This window comes from Lepeophtheirus salmonis, chromosome 5, assembly GCF_016086655.4.
Source record: "Lepeophtheirus salmonis chromosome 5, UVic_Lsal_1.4, whole genome shotgun sequence".
NCBI classification, from domain to species: Eukaryota; Metazoa; Arthropoda; class Copepoda; order Siphonostomatoida; family Caligidae; genus Lepeophtheirus; species Lepeophtheirus salmonis.
Window position 1 is genome coordinate 25,894,145 of NC_052135.2, and position 11,930 is coordinate 25,906,074.

General features: G+C 29.0%; 1 protein-coding gene across 1 annotated transcript; it reads left to right on the top strand.

The window, feature by feature from the left end:
* Positions 1 to 202: 202 nt before the first annotated feature.
* Positions 203 to 1,003, top strand: LOC121118412 (NPC intracellular cholesterol transporter 2). Its single transcript, XM_040712993.2, has 3 exons — positions 203 to 350; positions 413 to 705; positions 774 to 1,003. The coding sequence occupies exons 1-3, from the start codon at positions 284 to 286 to the stop codon at positions 858 to 860; spliced, it is 447 nt and encodes a 148-aa protein (XP_040568927.1). The 5' UTR covers positions 203 to 283; the 3' UTR covers positions 861 to 1,003.
* The last annotated feature ends 10,927 nt before the right edge of the window (positions 1,004 to 11,930 follow it).

Sequence of the window (11,930 nt, forward strand, 5' to 3'; positions counted from 1 at the left end):
TTCAGCTGAGATTAGCTGTGGGATGAAGGAAATAAACATGAGTCCGACTCCCTATGAAGTAAGGACATAAGTAAGAATTACTCCATTTTTGATCATCAATTTTACTGTGGTCTTACACTTATAACTCCCAAACAAATCCTCAGTGTGAGACAACACACATCACTAAAATCAACAATACTGGCATCTTATCATTTCAAAATAAATAACTCTTTATCAATTATTGATATAAAAAAGATATAAAAAACAGTTTGAGTCCGAGTATTGTCTTTGTTATTTCAACAAAATGAAGTCTTTTCTCATTCTAATTACTTTAGTTTCGCTTACCTTCGGACTGGAAATTCGTGACTGCGGTAAGAAATTAAAATGGCATACTTATTCAGAAATTACATTACTACTGAAAATGAATAAACAGGTTCCCAAGGAGCAGAAATCACAAAAATCGACTTCCCAACATGTATTAAAGAGCCCTGTGTTGTTCATAGGGGTGATCAGCTCAAAGCCAAACTTTATTTGAAAGCCAAAAAAGCAACAGACTATTTGGACTGCGAACTTTCAGCTATTATGAGTGGTATTGAGTTGCCTTACCCAGGAGGTTGTGATGAAGCAGATGCCTGCCAATCTCTTCTTGAAGGAGAGTGCCCTGTAGAAGAAGGAGCAGAGCTTATCTATGACGTCAGCATTTATATTGACAAAATCTTCCCTACAGTAAATGAGACACAATGCCTAAAATTTTAAAATCCTTTTGAATTTAATATCTTATTTTTTTTACATAGATTGTTGTGGATGGAAAATGGAAACTTTTGGATGAGGATGAAGAGGTTTTCTCTTGTTTCAATATCAAAATGGATATAAGAGACTAATTTGAAAACAGTTATACTTATAAGACACACCCTTTGCTTCAATGGACCACTTCGCATATTTAAAATTAAATAATATCATAATTAATACTTTTCTAAATTAGTACTTGTTTTTATTGATCTCGAAAAAAATAGTCAACATAAAATTGTTTTATTGATTCAATCATAATATCTGGATTAAAAAGGAGCTACTATTTCTTTAAATAGGTCCTTTAAATATTTATAGATGAAGAACGAACATCAAAAATATTATAATTTCCCCTATTAGAATTTAGTCTCCTTACTTTTTGGTCTTTTGGATGGGATATTTTTTTATTCATCAGCTTTCACCTATAATGATTACGGCAAAGAAAACTCTAAACATGGAGTATACCCACAATCTTTTCCTCCTTTCCTACTTTTTGAGCAACTCAGGACGATTTTCAATTTCCATATTTTTCTTGTTTTTTTGACCGATTAAGTAAAAAGACAGAAGTACTTATAATAATCTGTTTATCTTCATTTCCCCTGTTTTAAGAATTAGAGAATAGGTAGATGTTAAATCAAATTTTTCTCCTTATAAAATGGAAAGAATATTTAAAAAAAAAAAAATATTATTCTCTAAAAATCCCACAATATTAAGTTTTTCCGAAAATATTATATCTTTAAAATATGAATCTGCTGGCAAACAAAACTATGTTATTTGATTTACGGATACATATAACCATTTTGGATTCAGATTGGATTCATTTTTATTCAAATTGATTTATTTTTAATTAGTTATGTAGAGTTCAAATTGTATGGAGAGCTCACATTAAACGTATGTACTTTTGATGTCGATCATTTTAAAAGCCTAAATAACCAAATTTTATAAAAACAAAAATACTTTTTTACTCAATACTAAAGAAAATGGTGAACTACTGCCATGTTTTTGGATATATGATGAAACCAACAAATGAAAGAACATAAATATTTGCACTCTATTAAAAATCAATTTCATGTTTTGTCATATATCATACCCTAATAATGGGTGTCGAGCGTTTTCGTGCGACGTAAGCTTGTAATGTTGACCCTTTTGGTGGTCTAAACAGTCAAGTTTCATATCAATGGAAGTCCTTTTTTTTCACTTATAATAACTTCTGGATATCAAAATGAGACCAAAGAATAAAAGGGCCTAGACCCTACTGTCTATAAAAAAATTATGTCTATAATGTCTACTTATATTATATATCAGACCCTAATATGTATTAAAAATATGTTATTAGATCGTTATAGAGCCGTGTTTCCATATTGTACACAATAAATTATCTATTATAATGGGAAAAAAGATATTTTTCTCAATACTCTACTGTTCACGTCCCTAATCGATATTTTTTTGTTCAAATCTATCCATTTTTAGATATTTTTAGTACATATTACTAAGACTTAATTCAAATATTCGTCCTGGTCAAAGGCATTAAGTAGTATTTAATTAAGTTTAAGGAAGATTTTTTGAAAATTTGTCAATTTTATAAAGTAAAAATATCAACTTTGAGACCCCTGAAGATGGTGTTATCTTCAATTTAATTGTAATTAATCATTTCAATGAAAAAGTTTCATTTACAATATGTTATTAGATCATTATAAATTCATATTTATGTGTTGTAGACAGTAAATTAACTATTAAATTTGCAAGGATAACATATTTTTCTTCAATTATCCGATTTAGTCAATTTTTCAGCGGTCTATATCAAAATTAATTGCGGAAATCTAGCCATTAAAAAGAAACAATAGGCCAGTACATATTAAATTTAATTCAAGTATGACTGATTTCTATGGAAATTAATTAGTATTTATTGCAGATGTTGAGTCGGTTTTTTTATAATTAAAGTAATTCGATGAAGTTTCATACATATTTACGAGTGAAATTTAATTATTTTTCTTCTGCCTCTGCCAAGCTCCTACCTCGTGTGGAGACTGTGATAGGGGCTGGAGTAATCTGTATTGAATAATTTTTGCCAAGATTTATTGTTAAAAGTTTTTTCAATAATATTTTTCATTGTACATTTCTAAAAAAACAGTTATTAAGGTTTTAGTTTTCTTTCTTGATCGCAGAAAATTTCCCTGTCGCACACTGTATTAAGGCACCAACATGAGAAAAGATCACTTGAAAATTAATTTGTGAATAATTATATGATTATGACATATAATTTTTTTTGAGAATCATTTATCTAATACACATCTTGGATAATGAATAAAAAGTTGTTGATGTAAAGTCCAAATACATTATTCAATAAAGAACAGAGCTAACGTTAATATACATAATTATTTACAAAGGTACTACATAAATACAAATCCAATACAGTAGGTATTGTGTAAGGAAACGAATAAAGTCTATCCATTGATTCTTTAGTGTGGTAAAATGATTATAAAAATGCTGCTTCCGTTTCTTTCTTTTTGAATGTGTAAAGAAAAACTATTCACATTTATATTGAGTTATTTTACTTATATATATTATTTGTGTGTTCCTTTTCGGAAAGGACTTCCTCTTATCTCCCTCTCATGATAGACTGAATGGAACTTTTAGAAATAGGGAAATCCTTTGTATATGAGACAGAGTGTGTGGTGTACTACTATTGTGTATCTTGACGATGTTCTTTTCTCTGTGGCTTAAGTTGTACCTCTGATTATGAAAAGCTCGGGTTGCAAGTGTTTTAAACTACGAATACCGTTTTTAATTAGGATGAAATAAAGAGACTCAAACGAAAGAGGTGAATAGACAGTTGAAATAATAATAAAACATATGCCTCAATTCTGTCATTCACACAACATTGATCAAAATAACAATAAATAGGGATGTGATTCTTATTCAGCGCAATTAAAAAAAATTATAAATTTTCTTTGCAACAATTCAATCACCAACAATGAAGCAAGACAAAGTTATAAACAAGTCTTTTGGGACTACCAGTACGTTTTTAATCAGGGCAAACATGCAGGTAGTTTTAATTGGGATCAGATTTTGCTATTTTTAGCAACCGTAGGTGCTATAATTTCAGATCGACTAATAACTATAACCATAGTATTTTAATGTACTATCATCTCTTTTTTCAAAATTGTATTCTTAAAAATATCAGTAGTTGAGTTATAAAAATGATTTGCTTTCCTATTTATAATGCTACAGTATGAAAGAGCTTACAGTGCAACAAGTTGGGGAAAAAAGTAAGTAAAAAATAACTATTGAATGATTTTTTTAATTATTTAGTTTGTATAGCAATAGATGGAAAAATCCTTTAAAGAATAATTTAAAACTGCAAGCAAGCTTTTGAAATATAGTTCAGAAATTTATGAAAAATGTTAATAAGTGCTTATTAATTAATTTAATTGAGCTGCGCGAATGGGCAGATTTATATATTTAAAAAGATCTTGTAATGCAGTTAACAACTATTTTTTACATAATAATAGCATATAGAAGGAAAAGGGACTGAATCTTGTAACACTGGTAGTTTTGTAGCTCTTATCACTCCAAAAAGGGCAAAATATATCACTTTATATATGAAACTATTCAGCTGGTGATTTGAAGTATTAATCATAATTGTCATCCAATTGTTTTATTAATAATGAATTCGTGTCTAGTTCTTATCTAATTATTTGTAATTGCATAGTAATATATGAGTTTAAATAAAGTTTTACAATATTTTCCTGCATTGATGTTTTTTTAAATATTGAAGGTTTTCCTCTCTATATTAGTAATACATTTATCCCATAAAGTAATATAACAGGCAGCTGATTTTAATAAGGATTTTAATTCATGGGTATCATAAGTCTCCTATCGACTTCTCCTCGTGCTCTAAGAAATATCTATTTCTATAGATGACATTTTTTGGGCGTGGTTTTTAGGCTCACCCCTATTTAGTCAATATTTACATTCCAATAGTCTCATTAGAAATAGAATATTTCATCTAGATATATCATTTCTTCTATTAATAAACTACAATTAGTACAAAGCATACTTATTTTTTCATCCTTGGCTTGATTAAAATATCATTAAGAATTTTATTTATTTATAAAATCAGCCCTTAATAAAATAATACCCCCTGACTCGACGATAAAATTTGAGGAATGAACCTTTTCATAACCACAGAATAAAAATAATTACGGAAGTCTTTACTGCAAAAATATTAATAATAATGACGCAAACAAAGCCGAATAGAACTAAATGCCCTTGGATAAGATTGAAACTTTGATAATAATGATCCCCACCTGGACGTTATTTTGGATATAAATACCTATATCCATTGAGAGATACTATTTAACAAAGTCTTAATTACTAATACTTTATGCATTTACTTACATACTAAGTTTTTTTTTATCTCTGAGATTTATACGGATGATTTTAGTAATGTGGAAGAGTAGAGGCTTCATGGAGATCACATAAGTTTGTTGTTTGACAGAAAAAGTATATAATATATGATGCCTTAAGATTAACACAATCTTTAACAAAATCAAGAAAAGGAACAATTCCCTACATAAAACCCAGAATTTCGGTTAATTGTACGCTTATTATTCAGATTTTCGGGTAAGTTTACGATACCAAACAATTTTAAATATACTTTATAAGCTTCATCTAATTTACAAAACTATATTCGATTACGATATTGCTTTTCAAATATATTAAATCCATTTCAAATTATTTAATTCCAACCATAATTTTTTGCTACTATAAGTTCAATTTGGGACCCTGCAAAGGAGTAATCAGTATAATTTTATAATAGAAATGGACTATAATTGGTTAAAGAATACGAATGTAATCCAGACTCAATTTTGAGAACTAACATATTTCTAGATTTCTTTTGTGCTGATTTGCAAAATGGAATGGAGTGACGTATCTCAGTGGACATGCACTTGATATACTTTTTGAACTCTAATGTCAAGTTCAATTCACAGTCGCTCCTATAAAAGAAAACATATTTACTGTATAGAGTTATTTAAAATATGACATAGAACGCGTGCAATACTTTTTATAGTTATTACTTGAACATGATTTGTATTTTCTAAAGGTTTTATCAGTATTATTTAATTCTAAAGAAGGGAATATCTCAGTATAAAGTACTCACTAGTGTATGTGTAAAATGGATAGTAACAATGAGGGGTTTGACCTTCAATCATAATTATAAGTCCTTGTTGGAATTAGAGTAAAATTTATGATTGACATCGGAATAATTCCAACCTATTTATTTTCGTGTTTATTTCCTTCCTTTCATGGCTGTTTGTAGCTACTCTAATAAAACGTCATAAAAGTTAAGCTAATTTTCTCAAAATTGTTAGAACTATCCAGTTAATTTTCGAGAATATTTTTGTTTTACATACTAACAGGTATTCTTTAACATTAATTCTTTATAGTGACAACAAATACCATTTCTAGGTCAATTGGAGTAATTTTATCACTAAAATGACTACTTATACTTAATTTGTGCACCTCTATCTGACCAATAAGAGGAAATGAAATAAAAAAACCCAGGAAAATTATGAAAATTATTACCTCATTATTTGTAGGTACTTTTATCAATTTATATATAAGCAAACTTTTACTCTAGCTTTGATCTACTTACAATATATAGTAACTTTTTATGTGTTATGAATCAAAATAGATCGCATGTTCTTCATTTTATTATGCAGAATGCATTACTGCATTCAAATCAACATTTTGACAAATTACAGATTCAATTAAACATAGAGGCATTTTATTTTATGTTTGCTGTATAAATAATAAGTAGCTAGAAGATATATATCAGGTTTTGATGGGACTTCGACATTGCTGATGTAGATGATTTATGTATCTTTACAACCAAATTTTTTTAAGAATAAAAACCTTTTTTTATTAATACTAAGACAAGTAGTGAACTATGGGATGCCAAATTGGGACCTACAAATAAATGGACTTAAACCTTACTATCTATAAAAAATATATAATATATTTAGATAATATTTAAAACATGTTATACAATGATATACAATCTTTTTTCTATGTTGTAAATAAAAGTTAACCATTACAATGGAAAGAATATCATATATTTATCTAAGTCTCCAACTTTTCTCCTCACTAGTTGATCAAACATAATATAATTCTACAAATATAAACATTTAATAGGAATTCTCAGTATATTTTACTTTTATTTTATTCAAATATCACCTTTTATGATTGGGATCAAGTTGTATTAAATTCAGGTGTTGAGTTTTTATTTATTCTTAAAGTCATTTTATTGAGTTTAAGAATGTTTTGTTTGGACATTTATCTATAGAATGTAATAAAAATACTAACATTAATACTTCCAAGGCAGGGGTCACCAAACTACGGCCCGCGTTATCAGTTCATCCGACCCGTCGACTGTATTTGAATTTGATGCCAAAAAATATGCAATACGAAACTTTATGATAAAATTTAAATTAGAATATTATTTTTAGAATTATGATAAATCCTGATTAATATGTGTCTTAAATTTAGTATTGTTGTCGTGTATTTTATGCGCATTATCTTGTATTATCTTTTAAATAAGTACTTTTGTCTTGTTTCATGCATTTCTAGAAATATTTATTCAATGTAGCACCTGCAGGAGCGAGATTCGTCTCCTTCATCTTTATTTGAGTATCTCACAATTATGCATCTTTTTCGTTCTTTATTTTTCTGATCCCTTTTCTTCACCCTTCATTATGGCTACTAAAAAAACAAAAGTGGACGCCGAGTGTCGTGTTTTCAATGAAGAGTAGGGAGTAAAATATTTCTTTGTGGAAACAAAGGACCAGAAAGCTAGTCGCCTAATATGCACCGAATTAATTGTAGTTTTGAAAGAATACAACCTTCGGCGTCACTATGAAACAAAACATGTATTGACATATTTAAAGTTTTCTTGAAAGTTACGCTCAGGGAAATATGAATCCGTTAATTGTGGTTTAGAAACTCAAAAAACTTCTTTACGAGAAAGTTTGTATAAAATCTGTTAGTCTTACAAGTTACCAAATATTGTATAAGATGGCAGAACGTGGGAAACTGTTGATTGATGGCAACTTCATCAAAGGATGTTTTGATGGAAGCAGCAAATGACTTGTGTCCTGAGAAAGCCATTTTATTAAGAAGTATCAGCCTTTTGGCAAGTTCAGTTGTGCGGAGAACAGATGAACTTGGACATAACATAGTGTTACAAATACAGAAAAAATCTAGGAATTTTTTGTGGTATCCTCTGCGCTGGATGAGTCTAAGATCGTTCAAGTTCTTCAAAACTTCTCGTTTTTAATCATGGCTTTAATTTGGACTTTTAGATAACCCAAGAGTTGTCATCCATTTTCATCATTACAACAACTGGAAAATACATTTTCAGGGAGTCTTCAAAAAACTTTACAATGCTATGACATTCAGTGGAATCAGCTTTGAGGTGTTACAGTTGATGGAGGAAAACATATGGCTGGAGTGAGGAAAGTTTTTTTTTTGAAGAGATTATCATATCTTGACAGAATTGCAAGAGGAATTCTTCTGTTCCAGAATCCTTTTCAATGTAACCTTGAGTAGTCAGTAGAACTACAGTCGAAGCTCATTGATTTGGACTTTTTGAAAGAGAAGCACAGAGAAGAGAAGTTTGTTTCATTTTACAGCTCTTTGCTTGATGATGAATTTTCGAAACTGAAGAACTTTGCCACTGGTATCACTCTTTGGAACAGCTTAGGTCTGTAAGAAAACATTTTCAAAAATGAATAATGTGAAGTCAGCACATCGAACACTATTGACAGATGAACATTTGAAACCAATTCCCATGATTGGATGCAGCAATTCCAAACCAAACATTGATGATATCTTGAAAGCCAAACGTCAGTTTCACAAATCTCACTAACCTCTTTTTACTTTTGCCTTTTAAGGACTATATTTTTGCTAACGTCGCCTCATTGATATCTTTTTAGTAAAAACAACATGTTGGTTGTTTTTGCAATTTTCGTTCATTGTAAACCACTCATCTATGATTAACATGGCATGCTAAACTTAATTTTTGTCTTTTTTCAAAGTATTTTTTAAAAATTATTGAAGATAATAATTCAGCAGCCCACGTTCTTCATTCTTTCAGTTATCAGGCCCGCAGTAAAAAAAAATTGAAGACCCCTGCTCCCAGGTGATGTTCCCTTCAATTATGACGTCAGTGAATATGCTCTATTGGTACATCTTTTGTACAAACAACTACATACAGTGGTGACACTCAAGAAAACAAATCGGTTTCATTTTTTTTTTACTTATTACTAATAACAAAATTTTTGCACAACTTTTTAATCTCCAAAAATTGTCAAATTGTTTAGTATAAAAAGATTAATTCTAAGGGTCAGACAAATAAGTGCATTAATAGCCTCGTTTAGTTGTTATCAAGTGCCTTACGTAACATTTGTTTAAAATATGACCTATGACTTTCAATATTAAGATAACTTATATTCTTCATTTACAAAACTATTCACAAAATCAATCAATTAATATTTTTCAAAGCCATATGTTTAGAATAAGAGTTATATAGACTTAATAACAAGGGCTTATAAAAAAAGGTCCTTTGGAAAAAATATAATATAACTTGTTCCATAAACTTTTTAAAAATTTATAAAAAAATGTCATTAAGCTAAAGGTAGAAGAAATCAAGAAAAAAGGTGAAATAAAGCCATTAAAAAATTATAAAACACAGAACATTAAAAAAAGACATTTGATGGAAAACAAAGCAAATTATTTATTTCAAATGGATTTTCATTATTTTTGGCAAAAATTGAAAAAGTCCAATGTCATTTTTTTTAAATCTCTTAATATCAAAGTTAGAAATTTTGAAAAAATATTCAAAACACCACTCTCAAGACATCACGACAAAAATAACGACACCTCGACATGTACTTATGTATTCAAAAAACCTTTCTTTTGTTCTTATTGATAAAACCATGTTTTGAAATGATTACCAGATATTATTTTGTGGTGTCAGGAGAGATCACATACGGAAAATTAGTATAGGGAAAGTTTTTACTAGAATTATTCGTACTGGGACAATTTGTATATGATAAACATTACCGGGGGGGTATCCTAATGTAAATAATAATTTCACTTATGTAATTACTAATGTTTTCGAAACCAGAGACATAATGGATTATTCATATTGGAAAAGACTAATCGCTAGGGCATATTAGTAGAAGAGGTGGTTAGATGTGGTGAGGCAAATCACTGAGAGGATTCGAGTAGGCACTCAAAGGTAAGATTGTAGGAGAGCAAGAGGAAATGAGAGATATGAGGGAGGAAAAATGTAGAGCTGAGTACATTTGGATCAACCTAGAATTGAAATAAAGAGATGAGAACGATGCTCTTTGTCTCTTCATTAATCTTCTTTTTTATTATTTGAAGAGTAGGACGCAGGTTGGACTTCGTAGTCACTCAAGGGACTTGAATTACCAGAACTATATTTCTAGAACTGGGAATTCATACCTCCAATGGATCTCAAGAGAAGCAATGAGACCTAAACAAGTTGAAAATTTTGAGTGTATTTTTATAATTTAATACAATGACATTTGAATATGTAGCTTCATTTGTAATAGTAAACTTCAGTTATATTTTTCAAACAATATGTATAATACAATTTTATTTATTGATTCATTCCAGTTTAGAATGAGGATCGGCACCAATTTTATTAATGTGAATAACTAATAATACTGTCCATTCCTTTGTCAATGTTTAATTTCATCTATTAATTTAATGAATAGGCTATATATAATGTAGTCACTCTTGGGACTTGAATCACCGGAGTTATGTTTCTAAAACTGGGAATTCTTACCTCTAATGGATCTCAAGACAAGTTAGTAGACCTTATGAAGTGACTTGTATACTCCTTTTACGGATTTTTTAGTGTATTTTCATAATTTAATACAATGACACTTGAATATCTAACTTCATTTGTAAAAGTAAACTTCAGTGATATTTATCAAACAATATTGAACATCCAATTTTATATATTCATTCATTTTAATTCAGAATGAGAATCCGGATTCTACCTTATTAATGTGTATAACCAATATTAATGTTCCTTCCTTTGTTAATATTTAATTACATTAATTAATTTATTTGTTCTAATACATGTAAATATGTATTTAAATACTACTTAAACAGCTCTAATTTTTATATATTAGACACTTCATGTAATCAATGTAATATGGTTAATTATGGTTCGTATGGTTAGGGAATGTTCCAGCCCTTCCAAAATATTTGGCGCCTTATATTTCTCTTAATGCTATTGTATTTTAAATTTTCCTAATTCTATGCCTACGAAACTTTTTAGAAATAATACCCATAAATCTTGATTATAGTCACAAAACTATTCTCTAAATATTTGGGTATAATATCATATGATATAATAATATGCCTCCATATATAATCAATTTATATATGTCATTGAAGTGACATATACAATAAATTTAAACGAAATTATTTGTACAAGAATTTTGTTTTATTTAATAATTAATTATTTACATATATATACCTATAAGATAATATTAAATTTTTAAACCCACTGTAAATTCAAGATATTGCTCTCCGAAATTTTAATTTTTTATTGGTATTATATTCTGCTATTACTTCTTGCAATCTTGGATTACGAGTTTTGTTATCACGTTTCATTGGTCATTGGTTCATTGCCACGTTCTAAATCACTTTTTTTTCATGCCAAACCGTCTTCTATTTTTAAATAATCTACCAATTTCCAAAGATTTGAATGTTTATTAGTAATAGAGCTTTTTTGAAGTAGTGTTGAGACTTGGTCCAACATGATTTTTTTTTTCCGGTTCGGTCTTAAGTGATTTTTTCCTAGACCGATTTGGAACTATTTTTCAGTCCAGACCACGGTCTCAGACCGTGGACAAACTTTTTTCGTTCTCACTTTGTAGACCGTATTTTTTCGGTCTCATATATTATGAGAGACCTTTTTTTTCTAGATCAACTATCTTTCAAAATTGTCAAAAAAATCTCAAAAGTACACGATAAGTTCTAGAAATACTGAACACAAATAAGAGACGATAGGATCAAAATTAATCCAAGCCATCTCTTTTTAAACTTTGTACAACGTT

Bases quoted from the DNA above. Each gene is read 5' to 3' on its own strand.
- LOC121118412 (XM_040712993.2), top strand. From the start codon at position 284: ATGAAGTCTTTTCTCATTCTAATTACTTTAGTTTCGCTTACCTTCGGA. The intron at 351-412 runs GTAAGAAATTAA...ATGAATAAACAG, and splicing joins ACTGGAAATTCGTGACTGCG to GTTCCCAAGGAGCAGAAATC. The intron at 706-773 runs GTAAATGAGACA...TTTTTTACATAG, and splicing joins TTGACAAAATCTTCCCTACA to ATTGTTGTGGATGGAAAATG.